Below are 27,876 nucleotides of genomic sequence, written 5' to 3'. Positions count from 1 at the left end.
GTGGGCAGCACTACTTGTTTATAGGTCAAATCAGGCCCCTGAGGAGAGTCTGTCCAGTTTGATACCATCCTGGTGGTTTTGATTTATCTGTGGTGTTTTGGGGTGCATCTTTTCAACATTCCTAGAGCAAACCCCATTGCTGTGTTGTAAAAATTCTGAGGATTCTAACAACTGATTACAGATGTCAGAGGAGCATATGGTGTGGTGCAGTCTTTTTACTGCCTGGGGGCTCCTTTTGCGGAGGGACTGCTGCAGAGTTGGTAACAATCTGCTAAATTCTAAAGAGCAGTATTTTAATAAATATTGTTGGATTTACTTGGAATAACTGAAGCTTCAAGATGTTAGAAAATGGCTTTCAGTTTTATAGGCATGATTCCAAGCATACATAGCCCTTCTCTGAGAGGTTTTGAGACTGTTGGTATCTTAAAAAACAGAAAATATCCATTTTAAGTGATTTAATCAATAATTAATAACTGTAATTCCAATATAATAATTTTGAGTGTGATTACTTTAATATTTCTGATATTCCTACAAAAAGTGTGAAAATACATACATTGTTTTTAGCAGAACATGTAGCAATACAAAGCTAAGAAAATGAATTACTTTTACACTGCCTTTAAAGGTGTTAAGAGCAAACAGGACATGTGGCAACACCAGCATCTTGGACTGTTCTGGTTGCAACAAGAATGAGTGGGAAAATAAAATATTCATCAGCTTTTTTGAATCTGATCCTCTGTTTTGTAGGTGTTGTAGGTTTTTTTTTGACTGAAGAATACCTGGCAGATACTCATTGCAGCAGTTTGTATTTATGGCCTGCATTTGGTCCTTCTCCACATTCATTATCATTTCTTTAAGTGAGATCACAGTTTGAGTCACACTGAATGTTTACATTCTTCTGTTTACATGTTAGTTGTGAACCTATTGTCTTTCTATTGTTAATTGAGAATTATAGCTTGCTCTGTTTACATGTTCGTTGTGAACCAGTTGTCTTTCTATTGTTGAGAATTATAGCTTGCTTTGAAATTTGAAAGTGGGTTGTTTCTGTACTAAAAGCTCAGATATCTGAAACAAATTTTATAGCCTTTTTCCCCCTCTGTGCTGTAAAGGAGAAACAATGTGTGTGCGAGAAGGAATCAAAATCTCTGGACTGCATAAACTGTCAAGCAGTAAGATTTTGTACTTACACAGAAAGGCTCCTTCTTGTTGTGTCCTCCATGTGCTGGCAGGTACATTATTGAGAATTACACTTGTTGTTAATGTTGTTAATTTTGAAAAGCTAATACGGTTTTTACATGCAGATACTTGTTTATCTCCTTATGTTAAAGAAAGCATTCACAAATTGTCAAATATAATTATGCCTGCAACAAGTCTTGGCTTATCTTAACTGTGTGAAAGAGATGAAGCTTTTATTTTTTATGAATATATTTCTGCTGTAAGAGTTTAACTCCAAATTGGCTGGATAGAAGGGGGATTTAAGTATTGGACAGTTTTAGACCACTGAGTGCATTATATTCCCCTCCACAGTGCATTTGAAAGGGAGACAAAGAATAAAAATCCCTGTTTAAGTATGACAGAAGTACTCACAGTTGGCAAGTCCTCAGTAGTCTGGGACCTTTGTTTGTTGATAGCAGCAGCAAAACTAAAGACCCCAGGCTATATTTCTTTCTCTTGAAGCTATAATAAAGTAACTAAAATAAAAAAAAAATAACAGTTTTAGAGAACAAGTAATATATTTCAACTGAAACTTATTATAAAAAAATCTATTTTTCTTTTCCAGGGCTAAAATTTCTCTTACATTAATCACTCAGAATTATTTTAACATGTAACCTGATCCCAACATCTCTGTGGAGACAGGAGAGGGTCAAAAAATTCACAAATATCTGGGTCAACTTGAGATAATGTACTTGTAGACTATCCTTGAGATGTCTCTTGGGCTACTTAAATTCTATACAAAAGCATTTATAGAGAGAGTTCATGTGTAGAATGGATTTTTCACTTTTAATGGAAAAATATCTGTAACATCCATTGATTTCTATTAATTTCTATAATGAGACTATAAGACCCTAATGCTACTTTTTGCTTGGGTTTTTTTGTAACTGTCAGTTTCTTTAACTTTGAACTGTGTAGTTTGACTCTGACTTTGCAGTAGTTTATCAAAACATGTTAGGCTTTAAAAATAGGTATTCAACTATGAAGAGTTGAACTCATGTTCTACTTCCTGATTCACTGCCCAAACCCAGTTTAGGTTAAAATGAATTTGCCAATAATGTTTGTATATGTTTTGTTCTTTTTCTGAATTAGGTCTATGATTATTGTGATTTCTCCTTGCTTTGTACTGAGTTCTGTAAGAGTGGTCAGTGCTTTGCGGGTGGGGAAGTGCTGGCAGCTTACAGACTTATCATCTGGACAGAAGATGGCCACAGTTACATCTACCAGCTGCTAAACAGGTGGGCTCAGATGGGAAATTCACACAAAAAGTTCAGGTACAAGATGAACTTTGGGAGGGTTACTATGGAAAATCTCTGCATGTTGCAAATGATCAAAAACCAGAACAAAACCACTTTGGCACTCAAAGATTTACCCTGAGTTTGACAGCCCTCAGTCTTTGTTTGACACAGCAGGGGACATAGGAATAAGATTAGCCATGTAGAACTTGGGCAGCTGGTGCTGTGATTTCAAAAAGTCTCCTGTAATTACTTATTTGGTTACCTTTAATTGAACTTGTGAATCTTGGATGTTACTGTTCTGCTTTCTGAAAAATGACTTTCTAAAGCTTGTATGTTTAAAATTTCTTGTTTAATTATACAGTGGCCTTTCTAAAAGCATGTACCCTGCTGATGGGAAGGCACTGAAGGAAACAGTTTATCCTCATTTACTCAGCTTTACTGGTATGAAGGAAAATAAGGTAAATTTGTAATGGCTTGAAAGTTTATTTATTGTTTGTTTACAATAACCTGAATAATCCCAAAAGAACTTATGAATTCATCAGCAGATTTAATTTTCATAAAAACAAGTAGTAATATTTATTCCTTCATTTTAAAATTGCTGCTTACAAACTTGAAGAGGCTCATGACATATTTTGCCTGATTTTTGGCTATATTTAGGGGTTTTTTTCAGTCAAAATATGGCTTTATCTTTGACTCTATATAGACTGGTTCTTGTTTTTCTTCTTGAATTTTAGCAAAAAGAAAAATATTTTTAACAAAGATGTGGTCTCAAATATTTTTGGAAGCTTCTGCTTTCAAATAAAATAAATAAAATCTCCCAACAAGTACAACTATGCCATAAAACCAAAATCAAAAAAGGTAACCCATGAGCAAAATGTGAGCAAGTTACTTAGTTCTTGTTTTATTAAGGAATGTATGCATGTTTCAATGTAACAATATAAATAGGTTGTGTATCCACCTGAAATTGAATGGTCGGAATCTGTGGCATTTTATCCAGAATACTGTGGGCTGCAGCCTTCAGAGGCAGAATCACATGCAGAACTTTCTTGCAGTGTGAGCAGACTGATGTACCTGGAGTGCATAAAATGAGACACATATGACTCTCTTCATGTTGATGGCCTTGGATTGAAGAAGTCTCTAATGTTAAGAAAAGAGGAAGCTGAATAAGTAGATCATCTCTACACTTTTGTTTGTGTATTTATATTTAGTAGAGCATGTCACGCCAATTTCAAATTTGAAGTTACTGTATAGACAGGTATCCCAAATGGACACAGCTGTGTTGGAAAACCTACATCTTCACTCACTTTTTGTTGTGTTTTGTGATCACATGTAAATAAGGAAACCCTGATGGTTTGAAAAGAAGAAAAATCATTATAATTGGGTAATTGGGAAGCTGGGGAATGGGGGGAAGGAAAGATATGTGGGAGGCCTTCTTATCTGGGCAAAAAATGAACCAGAGCAAATAGAACAGATTATTCTGTGTAGCTTTGGTTCTGTTATTTTTTTTCCTAATGCTGTTAATGAAGTTGCATTTGTTGGAAGATGTGGATTTAATTCCTGCCTGAAATTGCTTTAGTTTGAGTGTTTGTGTGACAGTTCAAGCAGGCTGTTAAGCAGTTTCTGAAAATATTCAACAGAAACAGGTTTTTACTTGTAGCTGACTGGAAACATTGCTAAATATATACCTGTGTGAGGTTTTCTAGTGTTTTCTGTTGACAAATGTAGGCTTTTAGAAAACGTGCTTGTTGCATAATCCTGTGAAGCCTGACAGATTTAATTTTCAGTTGAAGGGAAATAGCATAAGCCATTCAGCTTTTCCCCAAATGCTGTGATCTAAAAATCAGATAGGATAACTGCTGAAGGATGCCAAAAGGTCAGGAAAGGTGAGGGAAAAGAAACAGCCAAAACACATGGCTTAGCAAATAATAGGGTCATGGTGGTGGTACCAAGTTCACACATGCTTCCCCCAAATATGTGGTTTTTTTTTTTTTAAATAATGACTGGCTCTTTTTTAATATTTCTGCTTTAATACTTGTCTTACTGCCTGGGTAGTTTTTATAGCAGATTTGTGAGACAACCAAATCATCTGTGTGATCTGTTTTGAACTCCATTTTGAGACTATAAACCAAACTATTTTACAGGGCAGTTAATTATTTTGGAACTGATTATCAGAAATCTGTTAAAAAAAATCTGTAAAACTGTAAATAAGTTTGAGGTAATTTTAGAGAGTGATAAGCTTTCTCCTGGGCCTTTTTTCTGGGGTAAACAAGCCCAGCTCCCCCAGCTGCTCCCCATCAGGATTGTGCTCCACACCCTGCAGCAGCTTCATTGCTCTTTGGAAATGCTTGACCACCTGATGACTGAATGATGGTGTTAGAGGCTATTACCTGTGTAAAAGCATAATTCTTACCTTTCATTATTTGTAGTCGTGCAGGCTGTGATGACTGAAGCTTTACTGAATTTGTTTTGATGCAAAGATTATCAATATTTCAGTGCCTTGTTTTTTCAGCCTGCCCTTGGTCCTTATGCTGGTGGAACTACAAACCTGGAGAGACCTCTCAGACTACTTTTCCATTTAGGATATGGGTTTAGCTGAGGATACTTGCAAAGCAGGGGTGATCCTTGAGGGGTTTGTAGCAGAGTAGACTTGGTCTGAGCAGGATTTAGTGGCAGATAAGCAATCAGCTGTGGTTTATTCTGTAGTTTTATAGGTTTTTGTGAAAGAAACCCTCTTCACATTTACAATTATTATATTATCTGTTTTCTTTCTAAATATTGAGTTACTGTTGTTTTTGCCAGAGTCTTCCTTCTGTCATGGGCTTCATGAATGAAAGAAAGGAGCCTTTCTACAAGGTTCTTTTTTCTGGTGAAGTTTCAGGACGGATCACTTTGTGGCACATTCCTGATGTTCCTGTGTCAACGTTTGATGGTTCTCCAAAAGGTTTGGCACTTCTGGCTCCTTACTACCATCTATTTCATTATGTCTTAGAGTCAATTTTCATGAAAATGAAAATTCTCATAAAACACTTTTTGCCACTAGCATCACTAGAAAGTGATGCTCATTCATTCATTGTGTAGTGATTGCTTGAAGTTAGGAGGAGTAGAAGCTGCTGGCTTTCCAACCCTAGACTGCAGAAAGGATAAGGGAAGTGATCAAGAGGTGAAAAGGTGTACTTTGTTTAGTTTGACTTTTTATATTTTGTTTTGCATAAATAAAAAAATCCTCTCTTGCTCTACCCTCTAGAAATCCCAATTACAACCATGTGGACTCTTCAGGATAATTTTAATAAACATCATTCCATGTCAGAGGGGATTATTGATGAACTTTGTGGATCTGAAGATGGATTTGGAAGTGCAGTTGTCAGTTCCTCTGTGTACATACCTGGTCTTGATAAGCTTGTATGTGGATGTGAAAATGGAAAAATTTTTGTAACGTTAGGTTTAGAAACAGCAAGAGCAAGACTTTTAGAAAACATATCTTTTCTTAAAGGTAAGTTTTAACAATTTGTTCAGATTCATCTCAAAAACGGGAGACTTCATAATTCTGGCATCACTTCCAGTGATCTTTGTAAAAATTCTCTGAAAAGCAGGGCTGGCAGTCAGGAATGGAATGAGGAAAATGGAAGATTATGATGATCTCTCTCCTTCCATAGCTGATCTATTGGATCACAGCTTAGTACTACCAAGGTGCATTCCAGTAGTAGGAATCTGGGAATGGCTGTGGGATTGGATAGCCCCTAGAAGTGAGATATGTGGCATGTCACTGTTTTGGCAGTCTTTGACACCATGTAAAATCTGGTTATATTTATCCTGACTTCCAGGAAATGTGCTGTAAAATATGGAGCTCCTACTCTTAAAGAGCAAAAATAATGTGTCATCTTGTTTCAGATAATCTACCTTATAAGGTTCTGAATGGCCACAGTAGCAGAGTCACTTGCTTACTTTATCCACATGACAAATCAGTAAGATTTGATCCCAGCTGGCTGTTATCAGGGAGCCAGGATTCTGTTGTGATATTGTGGGATATATTTACTGGAGGCATCCTACAGCAGTTTAATCTGCAGTCTGGTGCAGTGACAGAGCTCTTGCGGTCCCCAGAACACTACAGAGTAAGTAAAAGCATAAAAAATGATGTCTCAAAAAACCCTCTGTATACCCATCTGTGTGCGTATATTTATATGCAAGAGAAAATAAAACACTGTCTGGCAGTACTTTAGCCCACACTACTTTATGCTTAATTTACCTTCACTTATTTGTTGTCTTTGAAAGTTGCTTTTAATTGCAGGGAGTTGAGTTTTTGAGTTTGTAACATATTAAATTGCATCTCTTAACATTCTATTCACCATTTTTATTGTCATGATTATTGACTTATATGTCAATCTGATTAACTTCTCCTGAAATTTAAAAACTTACTCAGTGAGGCTAGGAGCTTGAACACAGTATTTTAATCTTCTCTGTTTGTTCAAAATATATACACTTCATTTTGTTTCTTGACACATCTTTTTGGTCCTTTATGTGTATGTTTTTGCATTTTATGATATTTAGAGTAATTTAAAGCTGTGTTCTAATTAATTAAATTTTGAAGTTAAATTTAGTTGAAAATGTACTGCACTGAATGTTCTATGTAACTTTTGAACTATGTGTTCTGTGGGGCTGGAATTTCAGTTTTTCCTCTTACAAAGCCTTCAAAGACAGATTTGATACTTACCAATGACTCACAGTTCACTTACATGCCAAGATAAAGTAGGCAAAAAGTGGTTTCCAATAAAAAAGTTTTTAATATTTGTAAAACGCCTTTTCATCTTTATTCTGAAAACTGAATAGGATTTAATGCCTGCCTGGCTTGTGTTTCAGTCTTGTTTAAAGAGCTGAATTGTTCTGTGGGGGAATTTCTCTGTGTGTCACCAAAAATTATTTGCAGGAAGGGAAGGTTTTGCAGTATCAAATCCATACAGTATGAAAGGAATTTGTAACTTCTTTTTTATCTTAGAAATACATTACTCTTGGCTTTTTAGACCTGACATAATTTTATATCACATGAACACCAGTTTGGTTTAAGGTAATTTTTTTACTACTTTCTCTTATAGGACAACTGCTACTGTATAGTTGGTTATGTGATCACTGCTTTGATATGCTAAATATTGTGATTAAATGGAATTTAAATTATTATAGTTAAAATACTGGAGAAAAAAAAGAGATGAAGGTATGTTTTCCTGTCAGGAAATTAGTTGTATAGTCAGCCTGCTAAAACAAGTTGAAGATGTTGGCTGACATAACACTTAATTTTTTTAAAATTAGTATGTTCTGGGAAGGAAATCACTGGAATACTCTTCCTAGGCCTTTTTAAATGATGTGGTTATGAATTATAGTGGTTACAGTGTTGAAACTGGAGTTTTCTGTTTTGCAGTTAAAAGACCAGAGTATAGTGTGCTGTCTGTGCAGTGACCACTCAGTGGCAATTCTACACCTCCAGAAGAGACAATGTCTCTTACATGCTAGAAAGCATCTGTTTCCTGTGAAGAAGATAAAATTTGACCCTCTTGAGAATGTGCTAATTGTTGGATGTGAAGACAATTCAGTTTATATTTGGGAAATTGAAACAGGTAATAACACAAAGGGTCATCCTGTTTGTTTTGATGTTTTGGTTACTTTCCTGAAGGTTTTTCTGTCCCATGGTGTTATTTATAGAAGGCCAAAACATTAGTAGAAATGCTAACATATTTATTGTATGAATGGGAGAGTTTCAATGTTTATATAAGCAAGAAAAAAAGAATTTTCTTACCATTCAAGGTATGCCACTAGTAAAATAGAATGGCTTAAGTCTCATCCTGATAATCAGAACTTTAGCTGACCTGGCTAAACGTGAATTGAGTAGAATACTCCTGAGAGCTATAAATAAAAATTAAACTTAATAAAGAGTGTGATTTTTTTTCAGTCTAAACTGTCCCATGTTGAAGCACAAAGTTATACTTTCTTCCAAAAATTCATGATGTGTCATCTTTTGATTTAATTGATGATGAATAGTGGAACATAATTGCAAAGCTCATAACTGTGTAGACAGCAAAACTAAAGGTAAATGTTTTCAGGTTAAACTGTAGATTCCCAGGTGATTTGAGAATGCAATGCAGATTCACATGGGTAATAAATGTACTTACTTGAGCTTGGACAGACAGAACTATGAGGGGTTATAATGGCATTAGGCACTACAAGTGTGCAGGCAATGCAGAGCTGTGTGTCTTGAGAGGAGGGAGGTGCATTGAGTCCAGAGCCGCTGAAATGCGCAGCATGTGAAAACTGTATCAAAATGCAATTTTACTAACTGACCCCTGAGATTACAATTTATTTTACAGGTTATTACAACACACTATCTACACTGTTTGCTTTAGACAAAACAGGAAAAATTAAAGTATATTTGAACTGTCCCCCCTTTACTCATAAAACCATTGCCTGTTTCAAGATTAAAGAGGAAGTAAAATTGATACCACCGCTCATGCATATTACATATTCAGACAGGGTAGAGATGGCTAAAAGTGTGCCTTTATGAGTATCATGGAAGCATGAGTGCCACAGTCACCACCTCACACAGGAAGAGGTGCTTTTATTTGCTCTGCAGTAGCAATTAACAAATCTTTTTTGTTGTTGCTCCTGTTATGCATTGCTGACTAAAAGGTGCCATCTAGGGTCAATACCTGAGAAAGCCTAGTAGGATATACTGTAGCTGCTTTAATGTTGAATTACATCTGTATTGCAGCAGAACACAAGAGGTCATGGCGTTGATCCTTGAAATTGGCCTGACCTAGATCAAGAGCTATGTAGATACTTCAGTGGCACTCAGGCAGACAAAGCATTGTTCAGATGTGTGACAGAGATGCCACAGCATCACTGAGGCACCTCTGCAGGAGCACAGCACCTTTCATTAGGATTTATCTGTTGGCAAATAAATAGGCAACCACACAGAGTCCCACTTGCCTACACAGCTTCCTCTGAACTTGTTCCCTAACTCAGTTAAATAGGATAAAATCTGAGTGGTAGCCTTGTGCTTGAATTCTGTTATGGGAAGGGACATAAGATAGCTTTTATTGCTTCTGCAGTCAAAAAGTGTTTGTTTCTTCTGGCTATGCAGTTAGCTTCATGACTTAGGCTTTGCCTCTAAGTTCAAGTCAGTGCAGTATTGTGCAGACTCATATATCACTGTTTGCAGTTAAAAAATGGATCTGAACAGTGTTCCTGTGCAAAAGGTAATGGATAGCTGGGAAAACAGCCAGTCTGCTTAGAATTTCAGGCTGTGGATTAAGAAATTTCTATGAATATTTCAGTATTTACACTGTTGTAGAGTCAGCAATAATTCTGTTGAATTTGACAGGAGACTTTAGTAAAGTTTAGGGACTTAGTGCCCCTTTGACTCTAGAATGGCTCTTCCATCATGTAATTAATAGGGTAGCCCTTAGAGCAGATGGAAGATTTTGTCATTGTCCAGTTTCCTGTGACAGAGGTTGACACATTTGTACAGAAAGCATTCCAAAAGAGCTAAAAATGTTTGTCTCAACAGACTCTCATGATTATCACTTTATGAGGCACAAGAAACTTTTTGTCCTAGGTTAAACTCTAAACCAGTGTTCCTTCATATATAACTTGTACTCTCTTTCCATGAGATTTACAAAGATGGCCTTATTTTATGTCATCACTGGAAAGTTTTCTGAGAACAATTGTGTACGTATTTTCTAAATAAATAGGATTTTCAGCATAGCTTATGCTGAAATGTTAAATACTAGGAGTATGGTTGACTTGAAGTGTAATTCTTCTCCACTGACTACAAACCAAGTCTAAAAAAAGTGGGGGATAAAACGGAAAAAGATAACTGCCTGTTGCTCTTAAAGGGCTAGAATTAGGTACATTCATTTAAATCCTTTATTCCTTTGATTTAAAGAGCAAAGTCAAATTATTTGAAGTTTAAATGTTGATATTGCATCTGCATGTGGGTAGTGATATCGAAAACAATACAGAGGCTGTGAAATATCATCAGTGTAGTTTAATGCATTTTACCTAAATTTTAATATATGGATACGGCAACTTTCCATTACAGTGGAATATCTTTCCATGACAATGAATATTGATCTAATAATACATTTGGAATATTAATGTAGTATGTGTACAGGATATTCTCCAAACTTGTGTTCTAGAAGACAAATATGAAAATCAATAACAAATTTTATTCTAATTAAAGTGCAGAATATTTCTTCCAATAGCCACCACTTGAAAACCGCCTTAATAAGGAAATTAGCTGTTATCTGTATTGCTTTTACATTTTCCTAACCATTTGGTATCTTTGCTTTTTTAGAAAAGTAAATATGATTACAAAAAGATACAGTAATAAAAGGATCCAAGGATTTTTGCTTACTGTGTCCAGCATATGGCAGCATGTCTACCAAGCTGCCTTTAGATCCAATGTATATCAAGAGTGAGGAATGAATGGGTGGGCTTTAAGTAGCAATCTTCCTTGCTCAGAGTTAATAATCTTCATTTTTCAGTGATAAATTGTTTTTCAATTAGTATGAGTTTAAAGTGAATTTATTGCTTGAAGTTCATAATACTTGCCGAATGAGTCATTTACTAACTTCCTGTTACTTTGCTTTGCAAGCCTTGCTCTGTTTTATCAAGAATATGTTTAGTTTGGGTTTAAAGATAGAATAACATCACTTAATAAAACTTCAATTTATTCTTCAGTTCTCATACTACATATTTAGCTTTACTCTGACTATGTGGTGGTTTTTTCATACTCCCCCAGGGAGTGCAAATTTTCAGAGCTATATTCCATGCTACTACCTCCAACATGAAAAAAAAAAATGAAACATATGCCTAAAAATATTTTTGAGGTCTGATCTCTGGACTAGTCAAAACTAACCCTGCTTACCGTCCTTGCTAGAAAAGGTCAAAAATCATCAATAAATGATAGACAATAACTAAAAATAAAGTGTTTTGTTTTATCCGCTCTGTTCGTGTATCACTTTCCCTATTTGTGCTGTACCTAAATCCTTTTCTGAATAGAATACTTTTCCTTGTATTTTGACACGTTTGTTATCACAGTATCTGAGTGCTTAATAACAATAGTTCTGCCATTTTCTTTATAAGTGCAGAAATGTTACAGTTGTCTTGGCTTCTCATGTCTGCATCTAAACATACCAGAAATCCTAAGAATGAGAGTTATTTACAGAATTACTCTGAGAACACTCTAGCTGGTATGTAGTTTTAAACCCCCCCTTTTTTTATATATTGAGTATACTAGAGAGTGTACATAGAAGTACCTGCTACCTCAATTCAGAAGTTTTCTTTGCTATTTCCACCTGTTTTTGCAAATGTAGCATCAGGGCGATGCTGATGTATTTATCATTGGTCAGGGTTTTTGGTAGAGGTGAGTCTGTTCACTGTAAGGAATGTTTTGTCACCATGTGTAAAGGTCTGTATGGAACTCTGCTTGAGCAAGCAGGAAAAGCTGCAGTGCTTCGAGCAGTGCTGTCGCTGTGGTGGGAGCAAGGTGTCAGCTTGGAGGCTCAGTTCACAAAAGGTGCATGTTCAGCTTTGAGTCCATACTTTAAGGCATGAAGTTTTTCTGAAACACTTGTGTTTCATGACTTCAGCAGGAATGATTAATCGCTTGAGACACTTCTGCTGAGAACAAAAAAAAGAATCATACCACCTTAAGATAGCTGTCAATCATAGAAAATTTTACCTCAAGTGTTTAAAAGCTACAGAGGTATCAATAAAATAAACCAGTCTTTTAATGAGTTTTTAAGCCCTAATAAAATATGCAGTGTCTAAAATTAGTCAAATCCATCTGTATGATAATAAAAAACCTTATGAAAAATAGAAGAGAGTTCAGAAATACTCTGAAGGTAATTCTTGTTGCGTTTGATGCTCCATCAATAAACTTAAATGTTGCATAAAACCTCTGCTGTTTCAGAAGTGCACCTACCATAGAGAAAATGAAAATACTCTGCAGATAGTGATGTTATGGATGAATCATACTAATGGTCAAACATGCTGAAAGGTTTTCAAACACTGTTTAAAGATATTTTTATGTAGTTATGTATTCTCCAATATTTTTTTAATTGGTGCCAACAGAGACTTCTAAACCTGTAGTAAACAGTAAGTATCACATGAGTTTGAAGAATGTGAGGGGCAGGTTTTGGGTTGTTTGGCTGGCTTTTTTTTTTCCTAAGTAGGCCTTTATTTAATGCATCTGACAACTTTTCTCATCCCACAGAGAAATTAGGGATTAAACTGTTTAGAAAGTTAAGGCTGTGAGAAAATAAGTTGTATAGTTTTAATGAAACTTTGAACTCAGAGTAAACTTGGTCATTACTTTAAGACTTATGCCTAGATAATTGTAGAACCAAGAATTATGATTTTTGTGACTTTTTTTCCTTGTAAAATTCAGTGATTTACAGTCTCTTTTGATTTCTTTTTCATTTTCCCTGTCCCTCCATTGTTCTCTTTTTCTCTTCAGGTCATTGGTCAGAATTAGATCTGAGTGGTGATTGTGGTCTAACTGATAAATCCCATAGTTGTTTCCTCTGCTGGAGGCCATGATGTAGGGTCAAAGTCATAGCAGTCACTACCTTCTTGTTTCTTTTTTAATGAGTTCTGCATAGCCTTAAGATCTACAAATCTCAAAATAAGACTTAAAAATGAATATATATGCCTTGTGGAACTTAGCATTTGGGTTTGGGGCTTTTTCCCATTTGTTTTAATTTGTCAGTCTTAAGGTAAAACTTCACTAATGTTTTGCCTTTTTTTTATTGCATCTTATATTTTATATGTGTAAGCCTCAGGTCAGTCTGTAGCTTGTACTTGAATATTTCATAGCTCTCTAAATTTGAGTCATTGTTCAGTAAATACTTATTGATGTAGAATAATAAAAGGTAGTGGAGCTTGGGAAAGTGTGTCTCAGGGTAAAAAAAAAAAGAGTGTCATCTTCTCTCTAGTTGGCAGAAGCCGAGGATACCTCACTCTTGCCAGTGTACAGGAGTGTATCTTTATGTGTGCATAGAGACATGTACGTTTATGTACTTTATGTATACTTGGGGGAACATGTATGGAATTTAGCTGTATGTATCTGTTCCCTCCAGTTGGCAGTTGATCTTTATTCTTAATAAGATTTTTTTTTTCTGCATGTGTGTTATTGTATGTACATATATATATATATAGTGTAACTGAAAACTGCTATGATCCAGTGCAGTCAGAAGAGTGCATGCCAGGGAGGGGTTTCATTCCAGACACTGACAGATTCTCATTCCATCTTTCAGTTTGTGATAAAGGAGGAGATAGAAACTACTTGCTTATCTTCCAAGTTCAGAGCTGGTAACTTCTTCCATTCAGCCCAGTTTAGTTCATTTATTATGTCTTAACAATTCATTCAAGGTATTATTGTCATTTACTGTTTGGAATAGTTTAGATGGAGTCAGGGAGAGAACAGGGGAGTGTTGTTTCTTTTGGGGTCTTGTGCCTGCATCAGAAATCCTGATGTAAGGACTGGCTGTGTTGGGGAATTGCTCTTTTTACCCACATATATAAACTAACGTTATAAATTACATTTCAGTGGTTTACTTTATCTTGATTTTCATTGCTTTTTTTTCAGCCAAAGGATATTGACACTAGTTTGCTAATGCTTTTCTGAAAGTCTGTATTCTGAAGAAAGTCAATAACATGCAGAGTTGGACATGACAGAAATCTTCCAAATGCACAAATTAGTAAGGAGGGTCTGCAGAGACACATCACAGGGCATCTCCATTTTTAATCTCCACCTTAAAGTAAAATACCTTTTAAAATAGTATTAGACTATTTTAATAGGCTGGATTTTGTGTAATCTATCCCATTTCTATTTGCTAGATGGCATTTACTTTTGTCTTGGTGTTGTTTAGAATATATATTCTTAATGCAACGTTTGCTCCATCTGTTTTGGGCCAATTGATACTGGAATGGTAGCACTAGCAATAAAGAGAAATTTTTCAAACAAAGTGCTTGCCAACTGTCTTGGAGAAAGATGGTAGTATTGTAAAATTCAAGCTTTTTTTGTAGTAGCACGGAACATAATGTTTCTGTATGCCATACTCTTCCATCATAGAAGAAAGTGTGTTGGGAGAGGTTTTTTCAGGTGAAACTGGTATTTATAGAGAATATATATTAACAGAAGATAAACCAACTAATGTTACAGATGGTACTTGCTCTGAATGCTGAGTTTTCTGTTTTGACTACTAGTAAAGGAAAGGATTTATTCTCAACCACATGCTGTTTTTAAATACAATCAATTCTGAAATTTCTCATTCACAGAGCACTGTTATGCTGTAAGAGTCATCTGAGTTACTAGGTCACAGCAGCAGTGCAATATTGAGGATTTTCGATACTTTAGCTGTGACAGCAAACACAGAGAGCACTGGAGCCTGATGATATGACAGGTCATGTGATAGCAGTGAATGCCTCATCTCGAGGCAGGAAGATTTGTGTGACCTCTCCAGTAAAAATGCATCCTTCAGTATGCAGAACCCAGAGAACTGTGTGGACAGCGCTAACACCAAGAGACACGATTTGTAGTACTTGGTCCACAGAAAGAATAAGATGTTGTAGCAGTCTCTAGCCAGTCACATCTGGTGGTCCAGAGTTGCCCAGGAGAGTGAAATACTCCACTCTTGTCTGTTCCTGAGACTTGGTTGCCATGGTCACAGCTTTAGAGAGATAAAGACTTTCTTTTCCTGTATTTTGTATGTATAGTAGGGGGTCATAGCAGTGGTGTTGCTGCTGTGTAGACACCCCTGTCTCTTTCTGTTCATCCATTGTTATTTTATGCTCTTCAATCAAAATCCTTTCAACTTATTTGTATTTAAATACTTCAGGTTTGAGTGTGAATTTTGTTTTTGTCCTCTTTCCTATACTCTGATCTACAACCTTTGTGTTTTTACTCTTTATTTTTATTTTCTTTTAAGCATATTCCTAACAAATAACCATTTCTGACCAATAAGCACCCTGTCCCAGTATTATTTTGCCTGTTTGTAGTAGTCAGAACATCTTTGTCATATATACAGGTTTCTAAATCCTTTCCCCTCCTCCTTCCTGTTTGTTTCTTAGATGTACTCAGGCATCACAGAATATAGATATCTTCCTTTATTTTGTCTCTGCCAACTATTTGCTCTGTAAATGAATATTTTGGGCTATTCAGAAGATTAAAATTAAATTTATAATATAAATAACACTTTCATCATCACACATTTTCCTACGTACTTTGTGCCATTTTATTGCAGCCCCAGCTGTACACACAAACCTGTACATACAGGTGTTCATAATAGGGAGCAGGATTGGGCAGTATGTGCAAGAAAGGATGGGGTTTTTTAAAGAAGCTAGATGTCTTCTGGAAGGTGCTACTTAAAAGGAATTTCAGATAGCTGTTATGAGAGACAGAGAAATGATTTAAAGATGTAACAGGAGTTGTTCAAATTGATTTTAGGGTGCCATAATGTTCTGTTAGTACGAAAATAAGCTGCTTGTCCAGGGCATGTGCTATTCAATGTTTCTCTTTATAAATGTACATGAAAAAAGGAAAATTAAAAAACAAACCAATTGTAAGTTCTCTATGGGAAAAGACAAGCCCTGTTTCTTGCTTAGTGTAAACTCAGAATAGCTTTTTTCAGTTGATATGTTAATTTTCTCTTCTCCAAACTACTCAAAAATGGTATGCTTGCAATGGCATTGTTCTTATGCACTTAGAGAAGAGTTTGTTAGCAGCAGAAATGTTCAGTAACCCAACAACCTGTTGGGAGTTTCTCACTTTGCATCTACTAAATCTGTGATACATAGAAGCATATCTGTCATCTGTTTGGAATAAGATGTCTGTTAAATATATAAAACATGAATTTGTTTTAATGTTCATTGAGAATACCTGCATATTCTCTTTGGGCCATTGCCTCCCAAGGTTAATTTCTGCTGTCAGATTTTCTGTACCTTTTACTACTTCTGGTGTCTATCTTTTTCTGTCAACTAAAATTTTTTTCTTCAACCAGAAGTTGAAAAATTGACCCTGAAACTGTTGCCAGAGAAAAGCTCTGATATATGGAAAATAACCCAAGTCTGTCTGTAGTATGATAGCCTTAACTAAATTATATTCTATTATATATCCACTAGATTATCCCACAGAATGGTCTGACTCTGGGCAATGACTGCTTCTGAAGCACTCATGTGCATGTGGTGCTACCAAGACATGTTTGCAAGTTCTGTATGATACCAATGACTATGCATAGTCAGGTTGCTGAAATTTCATACTATGCCCCCAGAAGTCTTGGATTTATTAAAAACTTATTGTAATTGCTCTTAAAAGGAACATGAGACCTGGTAATTTCACAGAGATATTATGATAGTCTTGAGGACTCCAGCACTGAATTTCAGTGAAGAAAGTGTTATAGAAAACAAGGTTTGATAAATGTATGTGTATACATGTGTACAAAGATTCACTGTGTAGTGGACTTGCCACAGAAGGGGATAGAGAAAGCTTCGGCCCCTACACTTAAAAGTAAGAAGAACAATGGTTTATTTGAATTTTGTTCATATTGAACTCTGAATAATCCAGATAGTTCTGTGGCATGTTTATAGCTTGAATAGCAACTTTACATATATAAAGGAGCCAAAATAATATTAGCTGAGTGAAGTGACTGTATTATTTCCAAACTTCTTCACTTGGCCAATGCTGTTGTACTTTTAAGAATGCTTGCTCGTGTCCAGCATGAACTGTACAATCATCCCTTGTAGAGCATGGTCTTGTTGTTCCTGGAATGTGTCAGTGCTTGGGAGCTTTGTAGACAGTCTAACTATGAAGACCTTTTGGGCCACTTACTTTCCTTTCAATAACCATCCTGCTCTGTAGTGGTCCCTGGCACTGGCTGCAGTCCTGGGGAGGAATTAAGAAAATAGCACACTAAAAACAATTGGGGCTGATTCTTATTTCTTTCAGTGTAATATTGCAGTCATCTGTGGTGTTCAACTGATTTTTACTAGGGGACAAAAAATGAGGTGCCCTGTTTTCTTCTGCTCTGAAGTCAAAGACTTTGTTGTACGAGTAGTAGAGGTGATACTGCAGTGAAAAGAAATGGATGGGTTTCACAGAAATAATTTCAGATAAAGAGATTTTATACACACATATACACACAAACACTTATTGTGTGAGATCCCTCAATCCCAGTCCAATATTTTTAGCAGGTGTTACTGATAGAACTTCAATGTTACACATTTTTTTCTTGTAGCAGTGAAAGGGAAAATTCATGTTGTATTACTTGAGGGTAGAAAGAATTCAAACTTAAGGGAAAAACATTTCATTTTATAGCTGATATTTAATACTTGAAAAACCCTTCAGATGTATTTTATCTCTGATATTTATAGGAAACATGCTATTTCAGCAATTTCTTTTAATTCCTATAGGAAATGCGTAGTATGTAATAGTAGCTCATTTCAAGTACATTTAAGCTCAGTTTTGATGTTTTTAATGTTAGTTATAATTAAAATAGCATTACTAAAATTATTGCTAGATAAAATTTTTACTAAAGTAATATAACTGGCTGTAACATCTTGAGAATTTAGATTCCAGAGAATCATACAAGTGATGATATAGTCTCTGAAACATCACATTCATATCCCTGATGACTAAGCTACATGTATATTTAAGTAGAAACCTTCTTTATGTCTGAAAATTTTTAGGAATGGAATGAAAAAAAATTGAGCTATCTCTTGCTATTTGTAATCCACAACACTAGAGGACAGCACTAAAATATTACATAAATGTGTTGTTGTTTACACTGTTAATGATATAGATGCTCTGGGAGGGGTTTGTGAAGAGAAAACAAATTTGTTTTGAACAGTTAGGGCAGATATTTTTGTGAATATCTTTGGCTCCCTTTGAAAACTGCATCTCACTCCAAATGTATAAAATATCTGGAGCTGCCTGTGGTCTGATACAAATTTATTTGCTGCAATGATTTCTTTAGAAATTGAGCTTTATATTTTTATAGTAGTAATAGTGTATAATATATTTTTAGTTTTAAAAAGTGGCATTATTTGCCTCATCTATAAATATTTTGTGATTTATTTGCTTATATGTAGTGTACTATATTAATACTGTGATAAACGGAGATGTGATGGGATAGCTCATTGAAAAAGTTACAACTTCTGTCGTGTTTCTCTAGGCACACTGGAACGACATGAAACAGGTGACACAGCAAGAGCAATTCTGGCTGCCATTGAAGACTCAGAATACTTAGTGGCAGGTGCTGTACTTCCTGTGTCTCAGGAATCAAAACGCAACAAGAATTCTGGATACAAACAATCCAGCTCATATAAGCATGGCATGGGCCCTTATCCAGCTCATACAGAGAAAACTTCAGATAAGGTAAGAGTGAAGAGTAGAGCATTTTTCAGAGCAATTAGTGCTGATTCCAATTCTTTACCCTATCACTCATTGATGAGTAAATGGGGTTGTGGCTTGGTTTTAAGTTTATAAAGGCTTCTTCTGGCTGGCTCAGTTTTTATGCCTTCAACCCCATTTCATAGATAAATGAGGAAAATTGGCAGAGGGCCTTATGCAAGGTCATTAGTAGCTAATCTCAAAAGGATTTTCTCAGACCTTGCTACCTGTAGTTAGATCCTATTTCCTCATGCCTCTGGCAGTGACAGCACCTGTCAGTAGTACCCTGAATACACCTTGCACCTATTCAAGTGTGTATGTCTTGAGAGCAAGCACATAGAGATCCCATGCTGATGGACTTTCTCTTATTGCTCTTCTAATGAGACCACAGATCCCTCTTGTCATTCAGAGATAGTTTTTATTTGGTATGTTTTCTCTTAGCATCGTCACAGAATACACTGCAAGTGTCTTATGTTTTTATTAGTATGATTAAATTAGTGCTCGTGTGAGGTACTGGGCTGCAAATGGACATGATCATCTTCAGGAAAGATTTGGCCAGGGTGAGACTTGTGTTTAGCTTTTTCTAGAAATAGTTTGCTGCCAAAATCGTTAAACCAACTAATTGAGACTGATGGAGAAGATGTGCTCTTTTTTGTTTTGAAGAAGTAATAGAAGGAAATGATATGCTTAAAGTAGTATTAATGTGATGTTAAAACTGAGAAAATGAGTACTGAGACATCAAATCGTGAGAAGATTAAAAATGTATTAGTCACTCTATTTTCTTGTGGCCTAGATAAATCTATACTTTTATTAGTTATTTGTAGATATTTAAAAATTAATGTAGAATATGCTAATTATAAAACTGATTATTATAACTGTCTCTAATACAATCTCAAATTCAATGAGATGGATATTGGCCTTTTTCCTGTAGGGGAAAAAATGGTACAAACCTTTTTTCTTAAACCCTGTTTATGCATCAGGAGGTAATATATTCACTGAACTCTTGATTGGAGTGTATCCTAAGAATAGGGCTTTTATGTTGTTTGTTCTTGCTTACCACTTTGTAAATAATGAGTTTTGGTAATTCTGTTCTTTGCAATACAGAGGAGTCATGTCTGCTATTCCTCAACTCTCAGTGTACATAGAAGGTATTTTATCACAAGTATTGAGAAAAAAAAATGCTTTCCCTCAATCACACATAGGAACAGCCTTCAGAATGGTCTCTAGCCTTTATTGCAGCTTTATTAATTATAGGAAATGAAGTAGCAGGTATTGCAAAACTGATAAAGTACAGCTTGATCCAAGTCCTCACTCTGGAATTTGAAGTTTACTTCCTTGTATCAAATTTACATATAACATTGAGTTTCTAATGATTGTAGTTTAACTCTTAAAATTTTTCTTTGACCTTTTACTAACCTTAGTCTGATTTCTAAAGTTCTTTTTGATCCCATTTTCTGAAAAGTCTTATTAGCACGTAATCCTGCTGAGCATGTTGTGGGGCAGATGGTGCACTAGTTGGCCATTGACACAGAATCTGATCTCCCTGTTAGTTTGTTAAAAGGAATAGTTTCTTCTTGCCTTCTTAAATAGGAACAAAAGAAAAAAAGTTTTGGTAGTTCTTCGGTAAGTAGTTTTAGGTATATCTATTAAATTGAAAATTGCATGGATTTAACAAGGTGGGAGGAATAAAAATATGCTGATTATGGAATATGGGAAAAGAGTTTTTTGTAGACTTGAAAATGTGGAGTTTAACATGCTTTGGGAATTATGATCTTAAATTGGGAGAAATACTGCAACAGGAAACTGTGGAAATGCAGTAATTTGTAATGCTTTTTTGATTTGATATACATCTTGTCTGCTCTGATTTAGCAAAATAGTATTCTATCATTGTGTTTAAATATTTCTCATTAATTGCCTTGTCCAAATGCAAACTTATTAAGAATACTCTTGATGTCTCTTAGAATTTTTATGTCAAAATCTCTTTTTTTTGTTTCACATTCTTTTTTGTCACTACAGACCTGTTAGGTTTGTCTAAATTCATAATAAATTAAGTTTTGTATTTAGGAAAGCAATTTTCTTTCATCAAGCATGGGTCATTCAGTACACTCAGAGATTGTTCCCACTTGTATCTGCATTGGAGAGGGTTCTGTAGATTGGTGTGGGAGATGTTGGAGCCTAAATGTATTTAGTGTAGCTGAACCAGGGAAAAACATAACAATGGAAGTCCCCTTAGTGCTATTGCAGAAGCCCAGGGCTGGCTACACAAAAGGAGTGTGGAACTCTGCAGCTTTTTTAGCACTGGTCTGTTATTGCTAAATTGAAGGCTTGTTATGAAGTCTGGTTTTTTCTTAAGTTTTGTGTAGAAAAATTTTTATTAGGTTTTTCAGAAAGTGCTCTATTGACTCTTTTACATTGTTGTATTTTAGCATATTGAAATAGTCTAGAAATTCAGATCCCATTTAATTAGTGAGAGGACTGTGGCTATCAGACTTTAACATTCCATCCTCTATTAATTTAAAGCATATAATTACACACACATAAAAATATCAAAAAACTTTCAGATTATCAGAGAGTTTTGTTATAGACTGAGTGTTTTGCTATCAAATTCCTTCTTTGGCAAATTGTGTATTAGAAATTTAACAACATACTAAATTTTTCATAACTTTTCTATCAAAAAAACCCATCATCAATTTTAGTATATATTAAGGAACTCAATTTCAGAAGATTTATCTGACAGGAAAAATGAGTGGGTATTCTGTCCTGTTGGTATTGTAAATGAGAGTGATCCTTTTGTACAATGAGTGATCCACATGACGACTGCAAGTAGAATTCAGCATTTATTCTTGCCATATTTAAATTGTTTTACCCTTCCTCTTATAGTTAAGATGAAAGAATGTTTTCAAAATAATGGTCTCTTTCCTCCATCCTAAAAAAGATAAATATCCTCACATAGTGGTCCAGCTCCGAAGGCTTTCTTTCAGAACTTTTGCCATCATGTAAATCATGGATACAAAAGCAGAATGTTTTGATTTCATGGTGTTTTGACCATTTTAATTCTTTTATTGTGCTGCACGTGCCAGTGGGAGTACCAATAACAGATGACTGTGACAAATGCAGTTAACACAAGATCCATATTAATGTTGTCAAATCCCCTTGATATATTTAAACAGATTTTAATTATTTTTAATGTCAAAAGACCCAAAATATATAGCTTAATAGTTCTTCAAGAAAGCTTTATTTAATATGTGAATGTAAAACCTCTCATAAAAATGAAACTTTTATATTGGCCTTAGTCATTGACATAGGGTATTCATCAAGTCAGCAATTTGTGTGGCAAAGTGCCATTTGAATAGTGTATTGTTAGAATACTTATGGTCCACTTGACAAGGGCTCTTGCTGTAAATAGTGCAATTTGACTCCAGCTGTTAAAGAGTGGCTTTGACAGCAGCCAAATAGAATGGAGATGCTTTACTGCACCGCAGAAAAATCAATATTGGGTTCTTGTTCATAGTAACCTGTTTTCTCTTTTTTTTTTTTTTTTTTTTTTGTGCAGATTTATACAAGACTATCTAGAGTTCATTTGTGAAAGTTTAAATATTATTTTGAAAGTGAGGCTATTTTATTTCCAGAATAATGTTGGTGGTGAATGGTGCTTGTGTTTAGTTAAAAAGTAAAAGGCAGTGCTTTGTGGACATACATAAACAATGTGATGATGCGGCATTATTGCAACTCTATTTATAGGGGTAGATGTTAGGATGTGGGTGCATAAGTTGTGTAACTAATGACAAAAAATGTCCTTTCCTTCCTCTGTGTTTTTTTTCTTTTTGTAGTGCTACTGTAGAATCCCTGTCAATTTTCTAAGTATAGGCTTTTTTTAAAGCAGGTTTCTTTGTTGCTCTCCCTGTAACAACCCCCACAGATGTTGACAATCTGTAGTGCCATTGTAGATTTTCCTGAAGCATGGTCTTGCTAGTGCTGAACAGTTTTCCAGCAGTATTCAGTGACACAAGGTTGCTATGATACCCAGCCAGTAGCAATAGGTATTGAATCACTGCTCTTAATTACAATAGAATACACACTAGACTGTGCTCATGGTGTTCATATGGAACGAGCTCTCATTATAGCTTTAAGTCATAGTTCTGTTTGAAAATTGAAGCTCTCTGGAAAACTGATTTAAAAAAAAAAGAATTGAAATGCTCCAGTGCATCATATGAAGATTTCATTGATGCACATAAAAAGCTGGATGTGTCTGGGAATTGTTTTCCTGATGTTCCAGAAACCCTTCATGTTCGAAAGTTTCCTACCTATTCAGCTTCAATATTTTGGATATAAGCCTGTGCTTATCATGCACTAATGCTTCTCATGATTTCAGTAATCAGAATGGTCTGGGTAAAAACATTGGAGGGAGGATTATAAAATCTGTTCAATTGTTGCTGAAGCTTGAACTCTTAAATTATACTACTGAAAATCTAGATCAGAAAAGAGTTTTTTTTTTTACTGTGTACATAAGACAAAGATGGGGGAGAGAAACATTATTTTATATGTGGACTTGTATTTTTTGATATATTAACTCAGCAATTTCTTAAAATGGAGTCCTTTAGAACTTGATATACACTTGCATAATAGTATACATATTCTGCTCTGAGCAAAAATATGTAAAGGGAAGAATGTCCAGAAGTTGTAAATAATAAAAGAAAGATCTATGTTGCTGCACAGAATAAGTAAGAGGCAAATGAAGACTGTAGGATAATAGCAGCTATTTGTTTTAGTATGGCAAGGGAAGCAATTTGAAAATAAAATTGTTATTGGAAGTCTGGAAAATCACTGCTAGTTAAATCTTACTGATAGAAAAATTGATAGAAAAATGGAAATAAGATACAAGCACAAATACAAAATAATACTTAGCAAATAGGAAATCAGGAGTGGTACCATAAACAATGGTGTCACAGACATGGATTCCTTTAATTTCTTTCCTTTTATAATATTTAGAGCATTATTATGGGGTATTACAGATCTCGGTGATTTATGTGGAGTGGATTATTAAGGACAAAGCAAAATAGAAAGTAGTAGAGTATTTCTCCTTAAAATTGGTAATGTCACACTGCTGCTGCAAGGGTTTGTTTGTTTTTTTTTTTCTGGAACTAGTGTTCTGCAGCTATATTTAGTAGTTTATTAAGTGTAATAGGAAAATGAGTGAAGAAAAAAGGCTCAATATATGCAGGGGGTTTTTTCTCTGTAATTCAGTTGCAAAACATTTTAGTACTACATTTCCAGGGAAATTTTACAATTAAGTATTTTATCAAGGGACCAAGGTAGCAACATAACTACAGTGAAGTAATAACTTGGGAGTTATGAGATTAAATTGGGAGCAGTTAAAAAGAACCATGATCCTGAGGGATGTTGATAGCTTTGACCACATGCCATCTTTTATGGAAGTTAGTGTAGTTTTTGAATTGCCACACCAAGTCAAGAATTTGATGATTTGTGTTTTCTCCATTGATTGCCTCAAAGCAAAATGAAACCAAAACATTGCCATTGTGATATTGTAGCCCTTTTTAAACTTACACACATGGGTAGCAATTAACACAGGGTGTCAGAAATCTAATAATAAGTCTTAACTACTTATTTCAGCACTTCTGACACTGATTCTTTTCTACTCTGTGACTAAACTGGAGGTGATTGACTTAAAACTTCTTTCCCTTCCTAGACAGCTAATTGGACTGTGTGATAAAGCTAAAGAGACTGCTATAGTATCCTCCTAGAAATAAATCTAAGGTCAATATCAACAGTCCTTGTGAAGTATTTCATGTTGAAGGATGATTTATTGAATCTAACCTAGCTATTGTTGTCTTTGTCTTTTCCCATCTCTCTGCCATGCTGCAATTCCCTTCTGTCTCTTGGAATCTTTTGCAAAGTTTGCATTTTGGTTAGGGATTTATACTTACAGTTAAAAACATACGGTTCCTCTCTTATGGAAGTGGTGTTCATGATATCATATTTGCCACTTAGGACTGTTTCTCTTAGGTCTGTTTGTGGAGCTGGGCACAGTTTGAGTTTTTCTGTCTTGGATTTTACCTTTACTACTTTTGTAGTCTAGAAGGTGTGATTTTTCTGTAGATCAGCCTAACTGATTTTCCTTCCAAGTGCTCTGCCTAATTCTAGAATCAATAACATGATCTTTGTTTTAACCTTTATATTTTCATGTTGCATGTTGTTCAATAGTCTTCTTTAAATTCTTCACTGTTATAGTGTTATGGTGGAATCTTTACAGTTCTGATAATCACCTTTTCTATTCTAAACATTAATTCCCTGGCCTCTTATAGTTTAATCAGTATTATTTTAGTGAAGAAAAATATTAATAAGAATTCAGAATGAATTCAGTGTGAGACTTTTTCCTAGGTTTCTGCCTCACATATCTATTAAAAAAAAAAAGCAGCGACTTTTTCAGAAGCACATCATCATCTTACATGCAACTTAGAAACAGGAATTGCAGCAAGCAAACCTTACACACAAAAGGAAGACTTGTTATCTGCTAGCTTCCTTCTAATTGCTAATTGAAACTCTTGTCTCAGTTATAGAGCAGAAATAAAATCCTTGGCTAACCTTTGGCTTGATTTCAAACAAACAAAGCAACAGCAGTGGTTATACGTCCACTCTCATCTATTTTTGTATATTAATACTCAAACTTTAATTTGTTCCAGTAGTCAGGTTTGGTTCTTGCAATACTTATGGGAAAGGATGAATCATCCAAGCAGACACCTGAGAATGTTTCCAAAACCTGTCCTTTTGGAAGTCTCTGCAGTAAGACTGAACAGCTTGCAAGGAAAGAACAGTATGAAATCTATGGTTACAGAAACTTAGCTGCCATCCTCATACATCTCAGAATGCTATAGGATCAGAGGCAAGTCCAGCCTGCCTATTCTTAAAATCTCAGGAATGGCACTTTCTAGAATACACAGGATTTTTTGGGTTTTGCTTCTTCTTTAGTATAAAGTCACTTGATTATGAGTTGATCTAGAACTTTTATGTAGGTAAATTTTCTGGGTGGGACTCTTATAATTCAAGATGGGAAAGGCACTCAGAACAGCCCAGGGAAAATATGTTATTTCAGTTGTAGTCAGCACTCAGACATGTATCAATATTCTCAAGCTCTTGTTAAGGTCCTGTTGGCAGTATCTCTATGTTCAGCATTATATCTCACAGATATTAGGATGTTCATTCATCCAGTAAATTGTTCAATATGATAATTCCTAAATCCTGAGCCAGCAGTCTGTGGCTTTGGGTTGCTGTAGCATTTCTTGTCCAGTTGATGATCAAGAAAACTTTGGAGATGTTCCATCTTTTTTTCTAAAGTGCTGAGTGAGGATGGAAGGTTTTCTCTACCACACAGCACTGAGCTGTAAATATTTCTAAAGATATGGTTAGGAAATTTACTTTTACATTCAAAATAATGAATATATTAAGATGTAGGCAGAGTATTTGAATATTGAGTGTATAAATAATACTTAATTTTACACACCATCTTATTCCTTCATTTTATCTCAACTTTTCACAGCCAAGACTGTTCATGCCAGAAATGGATGTTAGAGATGAGTGGATTTACAGTTCACTTTTATATTCTTTCTATGATGAATTATTAGACATGATTTTGTCAAAAGTGTTGTGTTTAGAATTGCCTGATATTTTGCCCAGACAGCCAGAGATATGAATTCCAGAGCAAAGCAAAAGTTGTCTGTAAAAAAAGTCATACATTTCTTCAAATATTTTTCTGAAAAATAAAGGATAGATTTGTTTCCTAGTGTTATAAAGTTGTGAAGGATATTCAGGGTGTTAGTTTTACTTGCCTGTTATTCTTTGATATCTTTTAAAGATTTGTCTCCAGAATCACTTTTATATGTACACTTTAATTAAATCCAATAGAAAACTCTAAGATGAGTGTAACAGAGAGAGAGGGTGTTAGCTTGAAAACAGAATATGCGAAACACTAAATTTTGATACCAGACCTCCACATTGAGCAATTCAATAGATGTGTTAGCAATTCTTCCAGAACAATTGAAATTTTTGTGCCCAGCAGATCCATCTGGACTACAATCTGCCTGACAGTGGCCTTCCATACATGATAAAAAGAGGGTTTATTCAGTTGCTTAGACTATTCATCACACAGCTTGAGTCTGAAGACTCCTTGGCTTAATTACTTACATTGTGCCACAGATGCATCAGCAGTGATGCTACAGTTACTGTTCAAAGCGCTGTGAGGATAGTAAAGCCTTCCACTGGGACTTAACAAAAGAAAAAAGAAAGATTACAGAGTTGAGAGGAAAGAGGGTGACTCTGCTTCTGGTGCAATTAGTTGATAGATAAACACTGGTGCAAACTCAAAAGATAATGTAGCCTTTTCTTCATGGGAGCTGGATTCTTAGGATGATCTGGATATCCTCAGTAATACGACCAGAGTTGTAATGAATACCATAATAAAAGTAATGCAAGGCAAGTTCAAAACAGCTTGTTATACTAGTTCATATAGGAAAATTCATCATGAATTGACACATTTGTTCAAGACTGCATTGTCCAAATGATGAAGCCTCAGGTCAAGCATAAATTGCATATGAAAGCAAACTGGGGCACTACTACTGACTCCAGGCTTTCTACAGATAGTCCTTTATATGTGAGTACTGAGTTATAAAAGGGTAAATGATTAAGAAAAAAGTTCTGAATGCTCCCATCAAAGGATCCTCTGTCCTATCACTGGGTGAGGTGTCTTAAGGTAAGGAGTATGAATGACTTCGGGATAGTGATGCTGTAACTGTGTGATGCTCACCCTGTGCAAGAAGCCAGCCTTGCTTTCTGGCAGGTAGGCTGGCCTCTTTGTACCCTTTGGGAGACCATTGATACTCTTAGTGACAGAAACTCATCACATGCTCCCTAAATTTGAAGCTCAGGATGTGGGCAGGGTTAGACAGGGGTGTGATATGTACGCTGCTGATAGGAGCTAAT

General features: G+C 35.3%; 1 protein-coding gene across 1 annotated transcript in view; it reads left to right on the top strand.

The window, feature by feature from the left end:
• Positions 1-27,876, top strand: part of WDR72 (WD repeat domain 72) — a 91,374-nt gene that overhangs the window by 6,911 nt on the left and 56,587 nt on the right. Inside the window, exons 6-13 of the mRNA XM_074549372.1 lie at positions 1,107-1,226; positions 2,302-2,447; positions 2,809-2,905; positions 5,247-5,388; positions 5,692-5,937; positions 6,336-6,556; positions 7,855-8,050; positions 18,665-18,867. Coding sequence (XP_074405473.1) covers positions 1,107-1,226; positions 2,302-2,447; positions 2,809-2,905; positions 5,247-5,388; positions 5,692-5,937; positions 6,336-6,556; positions 7,855-8,050; positions 18,665-18,867 — 1,371 coding nt within the window. The remainder of the gene's footprint in view (positions 1-1,106; positions 1,227-2,301; positions 2,448-2,808; positions 2,906-5,246; positions 5,389-5,691; positions 5,938-6,335; positions 6,557-7,854; positions 8,051-18,664; positions 18,868-27,876) is intronic.

This window comes from Zonotrichia albicollis, chromosome 11 (assembly GCF_047830755.1).
Source record: "Zonotrichia albicollis isolate bZonAlb1 chromosome 11, bZonAlb1.hap1, whole genome shotgun sequence".
Classification (NCBI taxonomy): domain Eukaryota; kingdom Metazoa; phylum Chordata; class Aves; order Passeriformes; family Passerellidae; genus Zonotrichia; species Zonotrichia albicollis.
The sequence above is the reverse complement of the archived record's forward strand: the minus strand, read 5'-3'. Positions and strand labels throughout refer to the sequence as shown.